The 25,476-nt window shown below is 35.7% G+C and overlaps 1 protein-coding gene across 1 annotated transcript; it reads left to right on the top strand.

The window, feature by feature from the left end:
• The first annotated feature begins 5,321 nt into the window (after positions 1-5,321).
• Positions 5,322-25,136, top strand: LOC103720176. The gene is made up of 10 exons (XM_008809769.4): positions 5,322-6,267; positions 7,031-7,321; positions 7,422-7,635; positions 7,765-7,874; positions 7,991-8,190; positions 20,171-20,274; positions 24,002-24,189; positions 24,274-24,473; positions 24,703-24,903; positions 24,975-25,136. The coding sequence occupies exons 1-10, from the start codon at positions 5,997-5,999 to the stop codon at positions 25,056-25,058; spliced, it is 1,863 nt and encodes a 620-aa protein (XP_008807991.2). The 5' UTR covers positions 5,322-5,996; the 3' UTR covers positions 25,059-25,136.
• Positions 25,137-25,476: the final 340 nt, after the last annotated feature.

Genomic DNA, 25,476 nt, shown 5'->3' with positions numbered 1-25,476 from the left:
ACTAAATTAGTCAACGGCCAAGTGGCAAGCATCCGTGCACAAGCAAGGAAGCAAACATGGAAAAATTTCCAAAGAAAGCAAACTATGACAAGTGTTATGCATCCAGCGCAAGAGCAAGAATGGAAAGGCCCCTCGAAGAAGGAAGGAAGCATGAACGGCCAAGATGCAATAAGCCAAAGAATCAAAGAACCACAAGAAGACACGTCATCAATCCGCGGGAGGGGAATCTTCTTCTTTTAACATGCCTGAGCCTATATAAAGGGCTCTAAGGATCATTTTAAAGAGAATCAAAAAAATTTTCTCTTCTCCCTATTCTAAGAGTCTAGATAAAAAGGGCTCTAGGGATCATTGGGGAGAAAAGAAATAAAGAAAATTTTTCTTCTCCTCATAATTTTTCTAAGTTTCTTTTGAGGTATCTGCAAGCATGAACGTGCTCTTCTTTCTTCCCTAGAGGCGCATTGACAGGGAAGACGTGGTTTTTTATTGGGTCGTCGTATCTCTAGGAGATCTGTGCCAGCAGACCCGTGCGTGGGGGGCATAAACTTTCCTGGGACAAAGCATCAGCGTGCTTCGATCCACAGGCCATCTTCTCTCTTTTTCTTCATTTTATTATTATATTGTCAAGTTAATTATTTGCTAGTTTATTCTTTTTATTTACTATTTTTGAATATTAGAAATATTTCATTTATCAATTATATTTGTGCATCTACGCTAACATTACCATCATAATAGCTTCCCAGGCTGCCCGAAGTTCAGGGTAGGAACAAAACCTGAAGAAAAGCATGGAGCACCAACCTCCACAAAGTTTGCTCTGATATCATTTCTATCACAATTCAAGACCTCATCTTCAAAGGTTAGTTGGAAAGTATTTTTTTTGGCTCCTTAGTTCTGTATAAATATCCAAAATTTTTTCAACGAATAACCGATGTGAAACTAAACACATGCTTGTACGGGTTCTCATGAGAAGTCTAGAGTTGCAAATGTTCTAGGGCTGAGGGTTAGAAAAAGATTCAAGCCATTCTTTTGCCAGTCTAGTAGAGCAGTTAGCAATGTTATCAAGAGTCAAAACTTGGTCTTCGAAAGAACTTGGATTCCTAGCAGACCAGAGAGACCAACTGCAGTAAGCTACAATGGATTTCTATAGATTATCATGGGATTGGGAAAGAAATTGTAGAACACCTTCTAGCGAATCATCAAAAAGCACTGCATTCCCAATAGCACCAGCAATCAAAAACCACAGAAGTCAACAAGCCAATTGATCTACATTCAGTAATCAGCGTTGAAGTAAGAAAAACTTGCAAGGCGGTCTTTTTCACAGTATTTTCCACCAAAAATAGTTTGACTCTTTGTGATGTAGCAAGTTTCCAAATGATAGAGAAGTTCACTTGATCTTCCCTCTCTGAAATATTTTGACGTATTAGCTCATTATAAATCTGATGTGCCTTCGCTGAAGTTGAGGCGGATTGATACCAAGTGCCGCAATCCTCGGCAATCTACCTCAATAATGGGAGAGAAGTAATTCTGCCGACCAAATCATTATTGAAGCACTCATGGAGAATGATAAGATCCCATTTAGCAGGCCAAGTAAAGAGAGTGCTTGTTTTTGCGACATTGATGTTCTTTTTTTTTTCCCCTTCTAGTTAGGAAGTGACCAATCCTGCTCAATTCGGGCATCTAGAAAGATGTTGAGATCAAAACGAGGGGGCTTGGCTTCCAAGTTACACGGCTTGTTTCTTCCATTTTTACTTTCTATGATTTCAATCCCATGATTCTCAAAAAGTCAAGTGTAAGATTTTTAAATCTCAATATATCAGTTTGTCCATAACTAGCTGAGATCAAGATTAACCAAGACCTCGGCTTATCTTGATTGATATTGTAAGCGAAAAAAATTGGAGATTTTTTAAGATCTCGATCCATATTTTCAAAATAAAATATTAAAAACTGGCCATTGTGATAAATGTGAGATTAAAAACTATATTTAACTATTAATTTGAAATTTATTACTTAAAAACCATATCTACCCAAGTCAAAAAAAAGGTGATTAAAACTATCGGACGGAATGAACATATAATGTCAGCTGATTTCTCATATTTTATCAATTTATATTGGTCAATGTAATTGGATCAAGATTTTTATAATTATCATAATGGATGTTGCTCAATTCCTATATTGAATCAAGAATTATTTTCCTTGTTTTTTTTCCCCTAAGAAACAAATCACACGTGAGTGACCATCTTCCTTTAGGGCAAATCATGAGAGTATATGGTTAATTTATTGATACCATATTTCTTCTTTTAATTAGAAAGTAAAAAATAGTGCTCAAGATTACGACTACAATAATTGCAGTAATTGATCTTTAATAAACAAATTATAAATTATAATCGTGAAAAAGGGTCTAGGAGTTAGTAGGTAAATGATTAAGATCTCATTAGTCATTAATCAACAGTATGTTTAAAAGTGGACTATTTGTCAATCAGCATCTCATTCATAGAATAAAATTTTAGGTGGTGAAATCTCATTAGCTGAAAATGAAGGGGAAGAGGACATTTGCGGGGCATTTCACTGTCACGAACCATTTTGTTGCTTGTTTTCTTATAATCTACATGATGGCAATCAAAATAGGAGCGCTATAAAATTATTATAGTTCACATCTACACTGCTCATTTTTTATTAAGATTGATAAAGAAACACTAGTTTGTTGTTAAAGGACAAAAGAATTATATAAGGTTGCAATACTGTTACAAGGTCATTTAATAATTTGATGTTAAAAAGACTGATGCATGTAGGCACACTGACATATTTTTTTTATCGGTAATGAGACAAGCCAACTGGTGTGAGAATGAATTGTTACAGCCCAAAACCTAATCAAAATATTGAAAACTTTCTGCTTTGTGTAGCCTTCTTGCTATTAATGTAGTTGACTGTGCTCATGCGAAAGCAGTATGACTGTATGAGCAGCTGATGTACCAATATATATATATATATATATATATATATATATATATATATATATATATATATATATATATATATATATATATATATATATATTGGAAACTTTTCAGCTGAATTCAAATTAAACTACATTTATCAATTGGCATATGTTGAATTGGATTCCTAATAAGAATTATTAATGCGAATGAACAATTTACTGAATGTATGGAGTTATCAATTTACTGGCTCCATTATTATTATTATTTATTATCTCCTAAAATGAAAAATCGAGAAATTCAAGTACTAGTTATTTTGAATATGTATTTTATAGTGTTAATTTTTTTTATCTCATTCTAATTGCTACACTTATTGTCAAACAATTTATTTCGTCCATTATTTAATATATGCTCTCTTATAGCAAAGAAATTCTTACCAAACTATTATCTTATCACATATTTTTATATCTCTTTTCAGAGCCACATGATGCATTCACCCAAGATTTAGATAAGGCAGTGAGAGACGAAGAATGTGCAGAACATTTCTGATATCATTGGATGCTAGACCTTTCATTTTTCATAAAAATATATAATAAGTTGTTTATCCTGTTTTTGAAAATGATGATTAAACTTATTTAGTATTTCTTACATATTGCATAGGGTTATATTTTGTGAAATGTTTGATTATATCATGTGCAAACTCGGGTGGCAGATTTGGGGCATGACACATAAAGTTTCTAAATTAAATTTATTTTATTTTTTTAAGATGCTAGCAATAGAAATCGCCAACAGAAATGGAAAAGGGCAGAAAGTTCCAGCTGGAACCCAATATTCCAATATAATAAAAATTTAATGCACTCTAAGATCGAGGAAGCATTTCAAAATTCCACTTGCTTTGGCACGTGGGTTGGAAACAACCCACTCGGAGCCCAGCAAACTCCACCTCACCGACGAGCCGGCATGTCTGACTAAGCAGCTGTCGGAAACTAAAAACCAAAACTAAAGCTGATCTCAGCGATTTTCCGTTGGGCTCAAAGTAGCCGTCCCCCCCTACAACCACAGTACCATAAGAAACCAGTTTTTTTTTCTTGGACAATATCCACACTGCTGTAAGAAACCGGTTTAGCCAGTTCTGGACCCCGCGCGAAGAGAGCAATTTTTTTTATTTATTTTAAGCCGATGTCACGTACAAATCAGGTACAAATATATTAAAAAAATTAAAAAATAATAAGTTTCAGAGTGCATCGAATAATCCTCCCTCTTCTAACCACAAGGTCTCTCCAGAATGATTAGCTTTATACGAGACTACCCAATCTACTACTCTGTTAGTCTTTTTCTTTTTTTCTCTTAACGCATCTTTTAATGGCCTTGCACGCTACAGCCTTGACATTCCTTCATTTCTCTTTAATCAATTTAATTGCCTAATTTTTTTTAATTAATTCACTTTTCTTTTTTTTCCCCTTAATTTCTCTTTAATTAAGTTTTTCCTCAATTTTTTATAGTATGCTTGCTGGCAAGAAAAATTACAGAGAAAACTTATTTTTTATTTGCTATTTTTTCTTCAATAAAAAAATAACATGTCTAAAAAGTATGTTGCTAGATCTAACGAAAATCTTATTTTTACTTTTCATTAGTTTTATTTCAACCAAACATACTCCTAATTTTAGTAACTAACAAGAATTATCCAACAAAATGATAACGTGTTGGTTGATGCAGTCTGGAGTTACTAAAAGTTTGTTATGCACTAAAAAAATTGATTGAATTTATGTATTTTTTATTGTGAAAATAACACTTATTTTATTAATAATAAAATATAATAGCCACTCTTGCCGGTTGCCATCAATATTATTTAGGGTAACAACTAATTATACTGTTATAATGGTTGTGTAACATTTTTAGGATGGTATCTATTAGATTATATATAAAACTAATAGGCAATACTTTTATTATCATTTTATTATAAGACTGATATATAAAGAAAATACATCATTTTGGGGCATTTGCTTTTTCTAGAAGATTTTCTTTTAAAATTTAATTATTATCAGTTTTTCCTGGAAAATATTTGTGCCATTTTATTTATGCTCCTATCCAATTGTTAGTATCCATTATTTTCATTATAATGCTAAATCCAATTCGCATAGGCCGGAACGATTGAACAAATGTTTAAAGGCTCAAACCTTGCCATTGGCTCCTACGGCGACCGGCTATAGCCGGTAAACACCATAGTGACGTCAGCATATCATCACGGCCTACTGCCGGTCAATACAGTAGAGATCTTTTGCACAGTGGTTGTGGTTATATAGTTCCTAATCCTAATTAATTAATAAGTACGATAATTATAAAAGTACGAAAATTCCCGTCCGCTTCCCCCTCCCCTTCCTCTCGTATATAACAACTGCAAGAGTTCCCCACCTTCGTCGTCAAAGAGCCGGCACTCGGAGACGGACAAGGACTCGATCGGCGAGTTCTGTGGAAACCCTAATCCCCAATCCTAACCCTAGAAATCCACCAGCGATAGCAACAGCAACCTCAAGATCCCCTACCCTTCCGATCTCTCGCGCTCGATCGCTCCTCCGAATCCAAGAAGAGGATCCTACTTTCGCCTTGAATTCCGCCAATTCGCGCAGTTCTTTGTACAACAAGATTTTGATATCTTGGTGTCCGAGGCGCATTAGCGAAGGTTTGATCTGTAAAAGGTTTTTTTTTTATTTTTTGCGACAAAAAGCTATCTTGGTTTTAGATTTGAGGAGATCCCGTGGGATATAGTTGTACGTGTTTCTTGTACTTAGATCGCCGGATCTAATGAGCAGAACTGGTGGGATCGTTCCGAGTTGGCTTTGAATCGGGTCGGGATCTTGAATTCTTGTTGAATTCGCCCGTGGGATGTAGATCTTCTCTTTTTGGTGGGTTTGGATCTCTGGCATTGGAAGGGGAGGGGGAAATTGTAAGGTTTCGATTCTTCGGTTTTGGGTTTTCTTTGTGCTTTCTTGATCACCGTACATTGGATGAGAGGGATCTGGAAGGGAGAGGGGAGATGAGAGGGAGGCCCGTGGCGGGGGAGGGACAATGACTGGAGGGTCATTGGGACTTCGATCGTCGGGGAGTTATGGATCATTGCAATCGCAGCTACATAACGGTGCCGCATTGCCGATTCAGTCGACTTCTGTCTCCGTCTCCGTCCGCAAGCCACAGAAGACGCTCCTCCAGAGCTCGAGAGAGAAGGAGAGGTTCCTGCTGTGGATCTGCAAGCTCGCTGGCAGGAGGAAGATTGGGATGCTGCTGGTGCTCATCGCTTCAGCTGCAGTCATTCTGTCTTTCATCTCTGATATGAGTAAAGGTCTGACCTTTCTTTCAATTTTTACCTCTCTTTATCCTGTTTACTGATCTACAAGTAGATGCTTTGATCTTTGAATTAAGTACGGCGACATCGCTGACAGACATGTTGGACGGGATTTTCTGTAGCTATCTGTGAGTATAAATGTCAGCGCAAGCAGAGATTTTCCAATGTTCTATAATTTTGTTGCAGTTTCAAGTGAAGTTTTACCTGCTATTCAAATTCTGGAAGGTTTCATGCTATGTTTCTTGGATGTGGATGGATCATGTGTTGATTCTTGTTCATTTCATTGTTGTTAGGTTATATTTTGCTCTTTCAAGAATCCAGATGGTAAAGAACATAAACGCTTATCTTCATTTATTGGTGTCTTCAGGGGTAGTACAATATAACTCTGTAACTATTTGTCGCCCATAATTTGAATTTGCTCCTGGTTATGGGCACCGCCCACGATATTGCTTTGATTCCTAATTTAAGGTTCTCCAGGTATCAGAAGTGTGGATGGAAGTTTAGGATAAATAAATCATTCGTTTCTGTTGCTTGAGATTATCAAACTTCAACCAAGTTGCCCTCTGCTATTCTGCCAACTGTGACTAGTTATTTACAAATACCTATTATCATCATGAAAAGAATTCTGCTTATGTATTATGTCCAAATATTACTGCATCAAAGTTGAAGTGCTTAATGCTCTTTGTTTCTTTTCGATTATGATTTATTGTGCCAGCAATTTATCATAACATGTAATCTTGTCTGTCATGGCTGCTTTCAGATGAAGATGGATCAGAAGGTCCTCAGACTAACCTGGGTTCTTCATATCATGTCTGGGGTCTTGTAAGCACTGGCGGGACAGCATTGCATAATTTGACACCTCCCTTGACTTCAATAAAGGAGTCCAAGACAGAGATAACAGCAATTCTGAACCAACAATCTGCAAGTGGTGATAATGAAACCCAGCATCCTGTTCCGGTTCTTCCACCCAGAGCAATTTTTACATGGCATCCTTGTGAAAATTTCTCCTTTTCTCCCCCACCAACTGATAGGAAACGTACTGGCCCACGCCGTAAGTTTGATTTGATTATCAAAACTTTTAATTCATTTCCCTCTTAATAATTTTATCATGGCTCTGATGGTTTCATTATTTTAACCTCTTTTTTCTGTAGCATGCCCTGTGTGCTATATACCTGTAGAGCAGGCCGTGGCCTTCATGCCAGCTTTGCCATCAGTATCACCTGTCCTTAAGAGCTTAACTTATGTTTCCGAAGAAAACTTAATAGTGAATGAGACAAATGGTGGTACTATATTTGGAGGACATCCTTCTCTGCAGCAGAGAAATGAATCTTTTGATATTAGAGAGTCGATGTCTGTGCATTGTGGGTATGTTAACTCTAACTTGTTGCATTTGATAACTTTTACTTTCAATCCGTGTACATACTTGGATCAATGAACGGAATATTTTTTTTAGCTGATGTTATCATCTCAGTCAACATATTTTGTTATTGTCAGATTTGTTAGAGGTAAGAAACCTGGTCAAGGGACTGGGTTTGACATAGATGACGCTGATCTTATTGAGATGGAGCAATGCCGTGGGGTAGTTGTAGCCTCTGCTATTTTTGGTATCTACACTCTACTACGTGCTACTGCTGCTGTTGTTTTCTTTGGATTTTTTTTTTAATCCTTTGCTTCTATTTATCCAACTGAAAGAAAAACCTTACTTTAACATGATGACCAGGAAATTATGATATGATGCAACAACCAAGAAACATTAGTGAATATGCAAAGAGAAATGCATGCTTTTATATATTTGTGGATGAGGAAACAGAAGCCTACATAAAGAACACCACTAATCTGGACAGCATTCAGAGAGTTGGGTTATGGAGAGTGGTGGTAGTTCGAAACCTTCCTTATGTAGATGCAAGACGTAATGGAAAGGTACCCTTTTTCTTTTACTCTATAAGATTTTCTTTCTTAGATTTTAAACAATAAGGTGCAGTTATTGTCAGCCTTCTTTTGGCACACCTTTATTTTTCTTTAGAATTTGCATGTGCAAATATGTTCATTTATTGTTTGAAATTAATTGTTTCTGTTAGATTACATATTTCATTATTTTGAAAATGATTTTCCTTAGTCTTATACAGGATTAGGGGTAAGTTGGTATTTTGTGTTTTAAGAGTTTTACATATCATATTTTAGTAAAATAATGAGCGGAAATGAGAGACTGGAGATGTAAAAGGTTCATGAGCCCTGATAACTAAGAAACAAATATGTAAGCGTTCTTAAGGGCCTAAATCCTACACCCACAGATAGTACCAACACTAAATAGCGGAGGGCGTCATTTTTAAAGATACCAAATCCACAATGTTTATTTCTTTCAAGCACATCTTCAGCGATTTTTGAATATATCTGAGAGAAACAGGCAGCTCTTTAAGGTAGAGCAAGACTATTTATCAGTGTGGCTCATCTATCATATCCATTTGTCTAAAGAAAATTCCTCGACAATGAGTTGATCTCATCAAAAGTCCTGTCCCGAAGTCATTTGCTAAGTGTTGGCTTGGTCCTTGCGACTGTAAAAGAGGCAACTTGAATTTGTACCTTTGGGCCTATGCTTTGTCAAAAGCATCCAAAGTTTAAACATGTGTTACAGGTCATATTCTTTGATATGGGGATTGATTGGCGGAAAGGACTAAACAGAAGTAGGGAAGAACTTTTTATTGTTGAAGAAACACTTGTGGTCATTGGAAGCAATCTTAATGCCTCACAAATGATAAAATTGTGTAACTCTTGAATTTGTAAATTTGTCACTATTAAAAGTGTAAAACGTGTACATTGCTATCCATGCAAGATAGAGGAGATTGTGAGGAGGCTAAAATGACATATTATGGCTTGGCTAGTTGTAGGATTTTGTTTTGGTTAATTAAGTATTTTTTTGCCATATAATATAATTTCTGTGGTGATATGTGAACAGAATTACAATTTTGCTAATGGATAATGAGGGTTGGGGATATGTCCATGATTTCATGCACATATGACTGTTGCTATTATGTTCCTTATATATGTTATGGGCTTATGGAAACAGAGTATTTGGCTAGACTTGACCACGGTTCTGGAACTACCGGTTCCGGTTTCACAAAAATCTAGAACCTTAACCGTAACCGAAAATAGTCGATTCGGTTCCGGTTCTAGAACCGCCGGTTCCAGTTCCGGTTCTAGACAGTTTCGATTCCAATTTTTCAACATAAATTATAAAATTTTGAAAAAAAATAGATTGTGTAATTAATTTGGAAAAAAATTATAAATACAAATAGATTGTGTAATTAATACAAAATGATAATTTGTACCTCATTTTATTATTTACTATCAAAGTAAATTTTAATAATACAACTAGATAACATTATAAAAAAAATAAGTTACATTAAATAAATTTGGAACTAGTTTATTTTATTATAAATGGAAAAAAAGGAAAAAATTGGGCTTGAACTTAATTAAAATTAAGCTGCCTACGTATCCTCTTGGGGTTTAGAAGAATCAAAGTCCTCGTAGTTCACTTACCTTCATGGTTGTGCAATTAACCTCCTTACCTCAATGATCAATCACTACCATTGCTGCCGGCTGTAGACGATCCGCTAGTTCCAATGTCAAATAAGTCTTCATTGTCCTCAAATATGTTATCTTGTAATTTACGTTCTGCCTTTCTCCAATCGTCAACACATGCTTGGGCTTCCAAGTTATTCGACCTTAAACAAGATCGTCGCTCATCTAAGATTTGACCTCCAGCACTGAATGTTTACTCAACAGCAACGATTGAGCACGGGCAAGCTAAAATCTCCTTAGCAGCTGCTGAGAGGACTGGAAATTGGTTTGAATGCTCCTTCCACCATTTTAATATTGAAAATTGCTGATCTGAAATGCTATCACCAAACTCAAAAGAAGTGGTTAGATAATAATCAAGTTCCACACTGGAATCTGATGAACTCCTCGGGCGCTTTTGGCGTTGCAAAATCATTTGCTGTGCAGTATTAAGATTTGCAACATCTCCAATGCCTCCAATATTACTGGATTGTTGAGGGATGACATTCTTACCATATTTTGCATTGTACTCATTATATAAATTAATAATATTATTTTTAACGGTAAAAATAATATTTAAAACATCAATATCTTCTTCAAAAGGACCTAAACAACTATAATATGCATGCAAATAATCTGTCAAATCATCTAATTTACTACGTGGATCAAAAATAGATGCAACAAGATTAAGAGGTGGAATATTTTATAATAATTAAGCCATTTCACTTTCGTCACAGAAATAGGAGCTTGCAAATCATTATATTTCTCAAAAGTTTTAATAGTATCAGCAATATTAACACTTTCTAAAACAAGTAAATGAGCAGTAGGATAATAAATACTAGATAAATTATTAGTAGCATCATTAAAAACTTTTAAAATGGTCATATTTTTTTTGCAAACATCCCACTGATGGAGAATTAAAACCACACTAGAAACATTATTTGCAATAAAAGTACATAATAATTCTTTGTAAGAAAAAGTTTCATTTAAAAGTTCATATGTGGAATTCCAACGATTTGGAACATCTTTAGAAAATTTTTTTGGCCTCATATTATGAAACCGACAAAAAGAAAACCACTCCTTCATAATTTGTGGACGAAACCATTTATACTCTAACGCATTTTTAATTGGCTGAAGATCTTGATCAAGGGATTTTAAAGCATCTTGAACACATAAATTTAAAACGTGACATGCACATCGTATATGAAAATATTTACCACCAAATGAGGGTTTGCAATATTTTTCAAGATGAGAAATTGAAGCAGTATTTGATGGTGCATTATCATAAGAAATTAAAAATACTTTATAAACTAAATTATACTCGTCCAAAACACATTTTTTTAGTTTTCAAATATTTTCAGCAGTGTGTCTTTCATCAAAACCTCTAAAAGCAATAAGTCTTTTTTGCATTTGCCATTCATCATCGATCCAATGACATGTGATATCCATGTATGAATGGATTTACCAATGATCACTCCATATATCTAAACACAAAGAAATATTTCCATTAAAAGATGAAAAAAATTCAGATAAATCTTGCTTGCCTTTTTTATATAATTTGACTATGACACGTACGAATGTAGTCCTAGAAATTCGTTTAGCAGCAGGTTTGAAAGCTTCTTGAGTCATAGCAACATATTCAAGATGTTCAGAAAATAAAAATGATAAATGCATTGTTGAAATTATTTTTGCTAATGAATCCCTATATTTTGCATCATTATATTGAAATAATTGAAGAGAAGGACTAGATGCAGTGTACCCGGTCATTTGTGTTTGTGAGCAATCGATGCCTACTTCTGCTGCATGCTTGCTATTAAGGTGCTTGGTGAACGATCCATATCCACCATCGAGTTTAAATTTGAATATGTGACTGCAATAGTTGCAAATTACTTGCCATGAACCATCTGGAAGTTGCACTTTCTTGAAATGCTTGACAAATATGTCGGATTTTGGAGCCCTTCCTTTTGATTGTGGATTTGATGGTGGAACTGTAGAATGACTTTCTTGAGTAGCTGCATTTGGATGTAATTCTTGTGGATTTGCCTCATAATTTGGATCAATATCTTCGAAAGATTGAGTTAAATCGAACTCATCAATAGAGGGGGGTTGGTAATTTGGCTCGAAAGTATTGGACATGTTATAGCACTCAACATTAAGGGGAAGATCTGATTCGAGAATTAATGGAGGAATGTAATTTGGATCCCAAGAATTTGAGTTTGGAACATATTTTTCCTTGCCTTTATTTGAGCGGGAGGAAGACAATTTTGATAATTGGATTGGAAAAAATGAAAATATGGGAAGGAATTTTATATGACAAAATTATGTGGAAGGTAATTATTTTTTTCTCAAAATTTGATTGAATTTTGAGAGAAAAATCATTAAGTTATGGAATTTGTAGAGAATTGGAATAGATTGAATAATTGAGAGAGTGAAAAATTGAGAGAGAGAGATTGGAAGATTGAATGGTGTGGTGAAAAAATTGATTTGGAGAGGTATATACAGTGTTGGGGGTAATTTTCGTTTCCCAAAATGCTCCTCAAACTAGCCATTTTTTAGTTGTTAGGAGGGGTAAAATTGTCTTTTGGATAAAAAAGTAAAAAAATTTTTAGGGGCCATATAGAAATTTTTCATATGGCCGTTGGCCATTTGGAAATTCAAATAGTCATGTGACTGTTTGAATTTTAAGGGAGATGGCGCCATTCTTTTCATTTCATTTCTTTTTTTTTCGGGTTTGAACCGGAACCGAACCGCCGATTCCGGTTCCAGTTCAGTTCCATCAAACCTGTAACCTTAACCAAACCGTATTTCTTAAGGTTCCGATTCGGTTAAGAAACGTGAGACACGGTTCGGGTTTCGGTCCGGTTTCCGGTTAGAACCGGATCGTGGTCAGGTCTATATTTGGCCATTGACAAGGAAAAAGAAAAGCATATGGGCGTAGAATTGAAGCTGGCTGCAAGTAGACCTGACCACGGTCCGAAACCGGAACTGTGTCTCACGGTTCTTAACCGAACCGAAACCTTGAAGAATACAGTTCGGTTAAGGTTCCAGGTTTGATGGAACCGAACCGGAATCGGAATTGGCGGTTCGGATCCGGTTCGAACCGGAAAAAAAAAGAAAAGAAATGAAAAGAATGGCACCATCTCCTTTAAAGTTCAAACGGTCACATGACCATTTGAATTTCCAAGCGGCCAACAGCCATATAAAAAATTTCCATATGGCCCCTAAATTTTTTTTTACTTTTTCATCCAAAAGATAATTTTACCCCTCCTAACAACTAAAAAACGGCCAATTTGAGGGGCATTTTGGGAAACGAAAATTACCTCCAACACTATATATACCTCTCCAAATCAATTTTTTCACCACACCACTCAATCTTCCAATCTCTCTCTCAATTTTTCACTCTCTCAATTATTCAATCTATTCCAATTCTCTACACATTCCATAATTAATTATTTTTCTCTCAAAATTCAATCAAATTTTGAGAAAAAAATATTTACCTTCCACATAATTTTGTGATATAAAATTTCTTTCCATTTTTTCATTTTTTCCAATCCAATTATCAAAAATGTCTTCCTCCCGCTCAAATCAAAAATATGTTTCAAACCCAAATTCTTGGGATCCAAATTACATTCCCTCATCAATTTTCGAATCAGATCTTTTCTTTAATGTTGAGCGCTATAATATGCCCAATGCTTTCGATCCAAATTACCGACCCTCATCAATAATGCCCAATACTTTCGATCCAAATTACCGACCCCCCTTTATTAATGAGTTCAATTTAACTCAATCTTCCGAAGATATTGATCCAAATTACGAGGCAAATCCACAAGAATTGCATCCAAATGCAGCTAGCTACTCAAGAAAGTCATTCTACAGTTCTGCCATCAAATTCACAATCAAAAGGAAGGGCTCCAAAATCTGACATATTTGTCAAGCATTTCAAGAAAGTGCAACTTCTAGATGGTTCATGGCAAGTTAATTTGCAACTACTGCAGTCACACGTTCAAATTTAAACTCGGTGGTGGATATGGATCGTTCACCAAGCACCTTAACAGCAAGCATGCAGCAGAAGTAGGCATCGATCGCTCACAAACACAAATGACCGGGTACACTGCATCTAGTCCTTCTCCTCAATTATTTCAATATAATGATGCAAAATATAGGGATTCATTAACAAAAATGGTTCCAACAATGCATTTGTCATTTTTATTTTCTGAACATCCTGAATATGTTGCTATGACTCAAGAAGCTTTGCAATCTGCTGCTAAATGAATTTCTAGGACTACATTCATACGTGCCATAGTCAAATTATATAAAAAAGGCAAGCATGATTTATCTGAATTTTTTTTCATCTTTTAATGGAAATGTTTCTTTGTGTTCTGATATATGGAGTGATCATTGGCAAGTTTATTCATACATGGGTATCACATGTCATTGGATCGATGAAGAATGACAAATGCAAAAAAGACTTATTGCTTTTAGAGGTTTTGTTGAAAGACACACTGCTGAAAATATTTGGAAACTAATAAAGTATGTTTTGGACGAGTATAATTTAGTTTATAAAGTATTTTCAATTTTTTATGATAATGCTTCATCAAATACTGCTTCAATTCCTCATCTTGAAAAACTATGCAAACCCTCATTTGGTGGTAAATATTTTCATATACGATGTGCATGTCACGTTTTAAATTTATGTGTTCAAGATGCTTTAAAATCCCTTGATCAGTATCTTCAGCCAATTAAAAATGTGTTAGAGTATATATAGTTTCGTCCACAAATTATGAAGGGGTCGTTTTCTTTTTGTCGGCTTCATAATATGAGGCCAAAAAAATTTCCGAAAGATGTTCCAAATCATTGGAATTCCACATATGAACTTTTAAATGAAACTTTTCCTTACAAAGAATTATTATGTACTTTTATTGCAAATAATATTTCTAGTGTGGTTTTATTTCCCCACCAGTGGGATGTTTGCAAAAAAAATTATGACCATTTTAAAAGTTTTTAATGATGTTGCTAATAATTTATCTGGTATTTATTATCCTACTGCTCATTTACTTGTTTTAGAATGTGTTAATATTGCTGATGCTATTAAAACTTTTGAGAAAGATAATGATTTGCAAGCTCCTATTTCTGCGATGAAAGTGAAATGACTTAATTATTATAAAAATATTCGACCTCTTAATCTTGTTGCATCTATTTTTGATCCACATAGTAAATTAGATGTTTTGACAGATTATTTGCATGGATATTATAGTTGTTTAGGTCCTTTTGAAGAAGATATTGATGTTTTAAATATTATTTTTACTGTTAAAAATAATATTATTAATTTATATAATGAGTACAATGCAAAATATGGTAAGAATGTCACCTCTCAACAATCTAATAATATTGGAGGCATTGGTTGCAAATCTTAGTGCTGCACAGCAAATGATTTTGCAACGCTAAAAACGCCCAAGGAGTTCATCAGGTTCCAGTGTGGAACTTGATTATTATCTAACCACTTCTTTTGAGTTTGGTGATAGCATTTCAGATCAGCAATTTCCAATATTAAAGTGGTGGAAGGAACATTCAAACCAATTCCCAGCCCTCTCAGCAATTGCTAAGGAGATTTTAGCTTGCCCGTGCTCAACCGTTGCTGTTGAGCAAACATTCAGTGCTGGAGGTCAAATCTTAGATGAACGACGATCTTGTTTAAGGCCGAATAACTCGGAAGCCCAAGCATGTGTTGACGATTGGAGAAAGGCAGAACGTAGATTACAAGATAACACATTTGAGGACAATGAAGACTTATTTGACATTGGAACTAGTGGATCGTCTATAGCCGATAGCAATGGTAGTGATTGATCATTAAGGTAAGGGGGTTAATTGCTCAACCATGAAGATAAGTGAACTACGAGGGCTTTGATTCCTCTAAACCCCAAGAGGATACGTAGGCAGCTTAATTTTAATTAAGTTCAAGCCCAATTTTTTTCTTTTTTTTCCATTTTAATTTTTTCTTTTTTTTCTTAATTAATGTAACTTATTTTTTTTATAATGTTATCTAGTTGTATTATTAAAATTTACTTTGATAGTAAATAATAAAATGAGGTACAAATTATTATTTTGTATTAATTACAAAATCTATTTGTATTTATTATTTTTTTCCAAATTAATTACACAATCTATTTTTTTTTTAAATTTTATAATTTATGTTAAAAAATCGGAATCGAAACCGTTTAGAACCGGAACCAGAGCCGTCTAGACTGGAACTAGAACCGGAACCGAACCGACTATTTTCGGTTACGATTAAGGTTCTAGGTTTTTGTGGAACCGGAACCGGCGGTTCCAGAACCGTGTTCAGGTCTAACTGCAAGTCTCTCTCTCTCTCTCTCAAAAAAAAAAAAAGAGGATGCCTGGAAGCCTTTTCTAAAGGTTTTAGATTATGGCTAACAACCTAAATTAGCCATTTTAGGCCAATGGCATATTCAAGCACTGCCCTAGGGAGGTGGCAATATGAATAAGATATGGATATCATGTCATTAATTTCTTTTAGCTTCTCCGATCACATTAAGGGCTTTTTTTGTTAAAAATTGTAAGGGCCTCTTTGGGTATTCCTGCAGGAATATCCTGCAGGAATCGGCTAGTGGGGTGTACGAGGGAGGGAAGGAGGGAGGAGAGGGAGAGGATGGAGAGTTGGTGACTACAAGGAGATAGGGATGCCTGATAATCTCTATCACTAATGATGCCGGATGAGATGGATTTCCTACTGGATTACCCAAACAGGACCTAACACTTCAATTGATGGTGAGGATTTGCTGTTTGGAACATCATTCATCTCATCTTTTTGACTTGTTAGGATTGAATTATATATTATCGATGTATGATTATTTCTCATTTATCAAGTTATTGTACAAGAGATTTCTATGTTGCCAAGTCCTTTTCTTCAAATTTCTTGCAAATCTCTTTTTTCTTGTTGTCTTAATAAGGAAGCACAAGTGTTGATAGTAGTTGTTCTTTTGGTCTTAGATCAATCGACATGAGAAATTAGTGGATAAGTCGTTCAAAGAGTAACTTTGCTAATTATGACAAAGATCATAAACTTTTTAGCTAGACTTCAAGTGCCACCTGGTATTACTATATTATGCAACATATATGCTGCAAGGTGGCTGGCATGATAAACAGGACCCTTGTTGAGGAGGTGTATTAGTCCTCTCATCATTGATTATCATTGCGATTCATAATGAAATTGAATGGCGCCCTTCTACACTTTCCCCTCTCCTTTGGAAGGTTCAGTTTCACATCTTTACTTAAATATCCAACAAAGACATTTTGGATGCAAATGGCAAGGGTAGAAAATCAAGATCCAAGATTCAAAGAGGTGAACATAGGTTTCTGCTAGGTTTTCCCCCCATAAATTCAATGAAATAGAATGAGCAAACATATTTTGAAGAATTAATTTGCATGTGAGCAATATTCGGATTGAAATAATTTTATGCAGAAAGTAGTTTTTTCCACTAATAACTTAATAAATCCAAAATTGCTTGACTTGTTCCTATCCCTGCTTCGCCATTCGATGGATTATCAATATCCCCTAAAAACAGTAATTTTCATGTAACCTGTAATCATTGTTTTTCTACGAACAATAAAATAAAAAAGTTGGAAAGTTTTCACTTTAAAATTTGAGCGCCTTCTTAACTTGAATTGCTTACTGTTATATCATGCTAGTTCTTGATAGTCTGTGCATTGAATATCATTAATTTGTGTGATAAACTTAGTTGTATTAGTTATTATAGTGTGCATCTAACTTGATTACCAGTATGTATTTCTATGTGAATGTTGAAAACACATCTTATTTACACTAAGAAGCATTTAAAAATAAATGAGATGTTACTGATATATTTTTTAGTGTATCCTAGTCTACCTTTGGAAATTTTCTCAACAATGTGCTCCAAGTGTTATAAATATTGTTTGTGTGGATCACCGGTAAAGCTAGGAAAGAGTTAAGAGTAAGCATGTTAAACAAAACTCTTGGATTATCTCTTAGAGGATAATGCAGTAGAAAGCTAGTTGACATTGTCTTATGTAGTAATTGATAATACAAGGCAAGGAGGTAAGGGGTGCTTATAGTTGCCTGGTTGTACCGAGGGGTTGAAACCTATGAAAAAATTGGATGCAAGTTGTGAGTTTGAAATGGCTGCATTGATGACTGTCATAGCAACATTTGGGGAGTGAAATTTCATAAAGCTGATTTAGAGGGACTGGATTAATCTTATTTATTGCGATTCTGATTAGCAGGCAAAACATGAAGCATGTGGTATGACTGACATAATATAGTTAGAGACCGAATTATAGTATGTGATTACTTGCTTTTGCATTCTCATGTTTCTGTTGTGTTTCTTCACATAATATCACTTTGTATCTTAGAGTGGTTTTGTTCTTTTAAGATGGTTGAAAGCAAGATCCATCGTACCGACCCGTACTAGCTGTACCGTATCATACTAGTAAGGTACCAATATGATATTGAAGTTTGGTTCAGTATATGAGTCGAACTAGTCTATATTGGTCTAAACGGAGTGGAACCATCTCGTACTGCCTGGTATCCCCTGAAACGGGGGTGTATGCTGTACCAACCGACCCGTCCCACCCAACTTTTGGGCAGTATCATGATGAAAAATGGGAAAAAAAGGGGTTAGGAGCTATGTCAATACGGGTGCATACCGTACCATGCTGAATTGGTAACATGTCAAAATAGTATCTAGTATCATCTTATATTCAAATTTAGATGGAAAACTATTTTGTGTTTAACGAATTAGTGAATATTTTACCATATAAAAAGCTTGGTAAGGATCCCAGCTTGTTCTTCGACATTCATTTGTATATGTCAAATGATCCTATCGAATTTTTATTGTTCTACAATTATGTAATTTAACTCAGAAAATCTTATTAATTTTCTTCTGGGCACACTCTTGTTGTAAATGTTGTTTTTCAAGGCTTGAAAATTTTCCCGAAGGATTTTAAATTTTGCCCCTATATTTGGTTGGTAACAAGAGATCCATTTAGTCAAAGGCAAAGAAAGTGGTGCTCTGTTTGATGCTTACTAGAGATGCAAAGACAAGTATTAAGTCTTGACAAGTCCAATAGTGACTGTTGGAAAACAGCAGGAAGTGGCTATGAAGTGTTTTAATCAAGTCTGTCACATTAGATGGATCATACCAGGAGTTTGGTGGATGATGATTTTAAATAGATTACTTTTATTGATACCGAATAAGAAAGTGTCTTGAACTAGCAAGTATAGAAGTAATTTAGAGTGAACACTAGTAGAGCATATTGTTTATGAATATTAACAAGCTTGAAAGTTCCTGAGAATTGGAACACCCATAAGAGGAGTTGCCTTTGGTGAAAAACAATCCAAATGCCAGGAAAAAAACACTGAAAAGTTTTAAACAGAGTCCTGGAGGCCCATAACTGTTTTACAGTTTTAGCATCCTCAAACCCATCATCCATCTTTTCTTTTTTTTTCCTGCCCTCAAAAATTCTCTGCTCCTTGTGATCCAATGAACTTGTTTAGTTTGTCACTCTATTATAAAGGTGATCTAGTTCTGGCAATGAAGTTCATCAGGGTTATGTCAATCATCCTGGAGTCCCAATACTTCTTTCAATCTTTGCACATGCCAAGAAGTAAATCTACATTTGATGAATGCTTTCTCATCCCTCTAGGGAAATGAAACACACTTATCAGTGTGGGACAAATGTGATTCATGGAGTTAAAAAGATTTAGAAATTTTATATTGTATTCTAGGGTTTTCATTCAAACACATATAAATTTTGATTTCCTTTTTTGAGTCATCAATAGTTTTAGCGTTGATTTCCATTTCTGGCTTTTATCTGCTTTTCTATTATTTTAAGGGTGGCTTGCCCAGACATACCATTGATCCCCTGGACAAGGGCTTGCCTTTCCTTATACTATGCTGCAGCTGCAACTTTCGTTGAATGATTCGACTTTTGGACTTTGGACCAGATTTAGAACTACACAATTAGAAGTGCAGCATAAATAATCCATTAATCAAAGTAGTACAAATGGACTTGACTGATTAAAGGGGTCCCGGAACTGCTTCATCTGCCCGCCTTTTCTTCTCTGCTGCACATTGTTGTCCTTGATATTCTCAAAGATTATAGCACTAGGCTTTTTTTTCTTGTGCAACAAGCATTATTCTGCTGATGCCATGTGTTGCTTCAAAATGAAACCCAAACAATTTCAGATTTTTGATGAGATAATCTTCTTTCAGTGGGTTGCTGTTTGCTTAGTTCATGTTTTGCAATGCTAAAGAAGTTATTTAGATGGTTTCTGACAATAGACTTTTGGCAGGTTCCAAAACTGCTGCTCCATAGGCTTTTTCCTAATGCGCGGTTTTCTCTTTGGATTGATGGAAAGCTTGAGCTTGTTGTGGATCCCTATCCAATTCTTGAGAGGTATAATACAAACTGAAACCTTAGCTTCTTATCCATATCTAATTAGTATGCATGAATCAATTTATAGGGAAGCAAGTAGGTTCTTGGAAGAGTCTTAGTCAGCAGCCTTCGTTAATAAGTATAACATGATATCATGTATAGATCTATTATATTGTTTTAAAGGGAAGTTGAGACAAAATGAGTCTTAAAAAATTCTTGTGAACTAATAGTAATGTGTGCAATTATGATAGTAGCTTTCAGTGTTTTGAAAAGCAGAAATTGTATGTGTGCCATCAGGTTAATGCATAGAGCATTTGCGCCATGCGGAGCACATATGCAGCCACATATGCAGTTCATATTTTTTAAAAATTTTAAATAAATAAATATATAAAGGGTTAAAAATTAGAAATAAATCAGAAAAAATAAAAAAAATAGTTATGCGCATTCAAAACTATTTGAGATTGACTGCATATTCTGAATTCTAACATGACATGCAAACCTAATAAAATAACCAATGAAGTATAGGCTAAGCTCAAACTTGCGACAAGGAATAAACTATAAGTTGCAACAAAGTATTGTTAGAGGTCTATAACAAAATTTGAACTTTGAAGTACATGTTTCATAAACATAAGTGACCTGGAATACATCTACAGCCAATACAATCATGCAAAGTTAAGGTATTAATTGATGAATATACTATCCCCAGCACTTATTCATGTAATTTTAATTTCTTGTCTCATCCAATGAGAGGATTAGCCTCATATCTATTAGTTTTGAATCAGATCTGAACCTTATCGAGTAGATTGTGCTTTCTTGAGATTTATGCCATCAGAAGTCCACCGCTGCAGCCTTATATGTGGTATGTGGCTGCGGCCCGCTTATGTGACCTAGGATATAAAGGGACCTGATATGGCTTGTGTGGTGTGGTCCGGGGGCCACCTCCGCATACACAACTGCATAAACCACTTTTTGAAACAGTGCTAGTTTTGCGACAATATTGTTGCCTGCAAGTCATAATAACTATGAACAGTAATTAATGACTGAACTTATATGAGCTACCAGACCATTCTAGATAATAAATATTTAACTCATACATCTTACGTAACAAAAGCATGTATATACCTGCAAACATACATAGCATATTATTTTGGGTCTATGGACATAAAGTGGTGCCTATGCATTTTAAGCAACCATGGCAGCCACTTTCAGACCTACTGCTTCTGTTGGTCTGGCCGAGGTGGTATACCTTGCCTAAATGAATAACTTGCCGGCTGTGATTAGACTTGTAATGGCAATTGTCTGATGTATGCAAGCAAGAGTTAAACATTGTAGATAGCTAGGTAAATGCTCACGGAGTAATTATGCCACAAGAATTTAAGGGACTAAAACATTAAATCCAAGTTAGTAGCAATCTACCCATTGTACTTGAAACATTTAATTCTTCATGTGAATTTCTTTAGGCCCTACCGATACTGCAGTTGGTGTTTCGCCAAAACTCTTTGTAGGTGAAGGAGTTTATCAACCTTCATGAAAAAGCACTCCTGTTGGACCACTAATCTTTAATGGAACCTACTCTGGCTTAAAGCTAAATTGTCATCTATTCTTCCTCCTCCTCTTCCTCTTCTTCTTCTTCCTTTTTGATTACTTATGACCAAATTGGATTATGTTCTGGCAATTGCTTCTGTTTGTTCTATTGAGCTTTCTTGTGTTGGGAAATAATAGCCTTATTACAAAACATTGCACTATGCAACCCAAGGAATGCCGTACCGGTCTGGTACGTACCGGTCCGGTCCTTGACCGGTACCGGAAACAGATGAAAACCGGTATTTTCCGATTTTCATCTGCGAACCGGCCGGTACGGAGCCCGTACCAGTCGGTACCGGCCGGTACCGCTTGGTACCAGCCTCGTACTGGTGCGCACCGGTACAGTTTTTTTTTTTTTTTTTGGTGGAACCACAGCGCCTCGCGCTGTGGTTTTTGAAACCACGCACCGCGCGTGGTTTTAAGGAAGAAGTGGCCCACGGGCCACTTCTTTTAAGCAAAAAAAAAAAAAAAAGCTGTGGCCTGTTGGCTTGCGGTACCGGCCGGTACGGTACCAGTCCGGCCGGCCACCGGTATGCCGACCGGTACCGGTACGGCGGACCTTGATGCAACCAATTCTTTGATTTTTTTTCTTTTGGTAAAATTTCACGTGTACAAGCAATCCTCCACCTTGTGTTCTGGGTTCTTAATTCTTATCTTGTTACATTCACTGTCACTTAAAAATACAAGCTAATCTTCACACTACCAGGTTCCAAAAATAGTAGTTTGGCCTGACCTAGGATGCTACACCTGCATTTTTTTTCCGGTAAAAATGTATACCTGCTTCAGAGTCTTACCTGCATCCTGAGGCCTTTTGAGGTCTTTCTTTCATGTCGGAATTTTTTTAGACCGTGCACTCTATTGAGGCAAAATAAAATGCAATAAGCAACACAGTTGTTTTTTTGTCATCTTTGAATCTGTACTTATCACGTTTCTAGAAATATTAAAATGTTGTTTGTTTTTTCTTATCTTAGTATATTAGGTATGCCTTCTGGCTCCTACATTCTCTCTCTATCTTTATCTCTATCTGCATCTCTCTCTCTCACGCACACACATATGCTCAAAAACAGGCACTCATGCCAGCTCCTCTTGTGCTTCGCCTAGAAGCATAATATCTGTTACTATTTTGTAACTCAGAGAATAATGAAATTATCCTATTTTGAAGCATTAATAAACAGCAATAAAGGATAATATAAAACATTTATCTTCACTGATAACTTGACCTTGACCTCCAAAAAGTTTTAGATTGTTTTTGAATATATGAAAGTGGAAAGTATGAAATATAGCAGAACCATAGGAAATACAATTTTAGATCTCAAGAAGTTTTTAGAAAGTGCACATTTAATATTTTTATTCAGTATGGAATGTGCTCTCCTCAGAACTTTGTGATCCATGTTCCATTGGACGAGGCCTGAGGTCTGACCTCAAACAAGAACATTTGGAAGCTATCTCAAATAGTTACGCTAAGAACAAGTTACATTACAGAAGATATATTTGTAGATTCCATCTTGCTACTTTTGTTAGCTTGACTTGGAATGAATTTATTTTGTCATCAGTGTTTTTGTGGGAATTCACTTGGATTTGCTCTGTTCACCTAGGAGAGAGTATTAACACCAACTCTTTTGATAGGTTGTTCATTACTTTGCAAACAGAGCATATGTAGCATATACAACAATTTTGGACCCTTTCTTTGCAGCATTGAATTGATACTCGCTAATAGACACATGCACCACATTCACATGCACTCTCACACTCACACGCACCTTCACGCAGATATGTACGTGGTATGTACGTACATGCATGCATTCGTACCTTTCTGTGCATATGTGTGAATGTCCATGTGTGATTTTATTTCTCCATTGTTGGACGTCATTTCATTATTACAATGTTACCAATAGTGCAGATTTCTCTAGGAGTTGCATTGTGAATGTGGGTTGGTGGTACTTGCACAAACTTGAGGTTAATTGTGAACCTACTATAGGAGACTTTGATGGAGAGATCTTCAATGAAACAGTTAGAATATCATTCTTTTATGACTCATCATATGATGAAGTGCAATTTAGCTCATATTTAGGTGCTATGCTTGGAAATTATGTTAAGTTTCTTCAGTGTTGACATTTTGGTACCTTGACTTATTTTCTCAAAAGTTATCTCTTATTTCTTTCAGGTTCTTGTGGCGGAAGAATGCTACTTTTGCAATCTCTAGGCACTACAGACGCTTTGACGTTTTTGAGGAAGCAGAGGCTAATAAAGCTGCAGCAAAGTATGATAATGCCTCAATTGACTACCAAATTGAGTTTTATAAGAGAGAGGGTTTGACACACTATTCCCCAGTTAAGCTTCCTATTACAAGCGGTGAGTGCTGGATTTTGTTTTATCTTCAATACATTTCCCCAGTGAATGCTGAAAGTTTGCGCCTGTGATTTTTGTTATCTGCAGATGTCCCTGAAGGCTGTGTGATCATCAGAGAACATATTCCCATCACCAATCTGTTCACCTGTCTGTGGTTTAATGAGGTTGATCGTTTTACCTCTAGAGATCAACTCAGTTTCAGTACTGTAAGAGACAAAATAATGTCTAGAGTAAACTGGAGTATCAACATGTTCATGGACTGTGAAAGGCGCAACTTTGTTGTTCAGGTACTTCATCTCCATATGCCTATATTTCATAGGATTGCCACTACAAAATGGTGCCCCCGAAAAGTTCAAATGCTATTCTGCACTCGTGAACTTGTACATGTTATTCTGCTTGCTTTTCTGAAAAACTATGTTCAAAATTTTTCTGCAATACTTGTTTTGTTTCCTATTAGATTTGGTGAAATTAAGTTAATTTTTCAGTCCAATACATTTATCATGAATGTCTTTGCAGGCATACCACAGAGATTTGCTAGAACAAAGGCTTGCTTCCTTGAGCCGTCCACCGCCCCCTGTGGCAATTCATGAATCACCTGGAAATTCAGTTCCACAAAATGTTCTGCATGGGATTGCAAAGGCTCCTCCATCCAGGAAGCTGCCCATGAGGCGTGGGAGGGATAGGAAATCAGGTTCAAGGCGTCACCGTATCAAAATTGTAAGAGAGAGCAACACAATCTAAATTGTGTGATTTTTTTTTTCCCCGGGTCCCAACATTATTCATTGCAGGACACAATATTTGGACTACCGCTCAGTAGCGGGCTCTACTTACGGAGTGCAAAAGGCTCTCTTATTTTTGTCAAAAATTGTTGATAGTCATTCATTTTTGTTGTAAATAACCAATTTAAAATAAATAGCATTTGAGTTGCTAGTGCTTCCCCCAAGAACCAATCTGCCTTCTGTGCTTTGATTGAAGGGGAGAACTTCGCTATGCCTATCCCTTCTGTTTTGATTAAACAATATTTCAGTTCGTGCAGGATGTAAGCTCTGTTTTGTTTGTCCTGTTGGGTTAATGGAACAATTTTTCTGTCGTAATAATTAGCAGTCAATTTTTTCAGAACCAGTCAAAGTTTAATATGAACAATTTAGAATGCAGACTGAGTAGTCTCAAGTTTCCACCATTTTGTTCGGTGATTGATGTGAAATTCAGATAAAAACTACGCAAAGATACGTGAAGAAGTAAAGGCTAGTGGATTGGCTGAATCTTCCTCATTTTATGCCCGTTATTTTC

Source organism: Phoenix dactylifera, chromosome 4 (assembly GCF_009389715.1).
Source record: "Phoenix dactylifera cultivar Barhee BC4 chromosome 4, palm_55x_up_171113_PBpolish2nd_filt_p, whole genome shotgun sequence".
In the NCBI taxonomy this organism is placed as follows: Eukaryota; Viridiplantae; Streptophyta; class Magnoliopsida; order Arecales; family Arecaceae; genus Phoenix; species Phoenix dactylifera.
Note: the sequence above shows the minus strand (reverse complement) of the source record. Positions and strands in the feature narration are given on the sequence as shown.

Coding starts and splice junctions, on each gene's coding strand:
- LOC103720176 (XM_008809769.4), top strand. CDS start 5,997: ATGACTGGAGGGTCATTGGGACTTCGATCGTCGGGGAGTTATGGATCA. Junction 7,875..7,990: donor TGTAGCCTCTGCTATTTTTG/GTATCTACACTC, acceptor CATGATGACCAG/GAAATTATGATATGATGCAA. Junction 24,190..24,273: donor TAAGCTTCCTATTACAAGCG/GTGAGTGCTGGA, acceptor TGTTATCTGCAG/ATGTCCCTGAAGGCTGTGTG.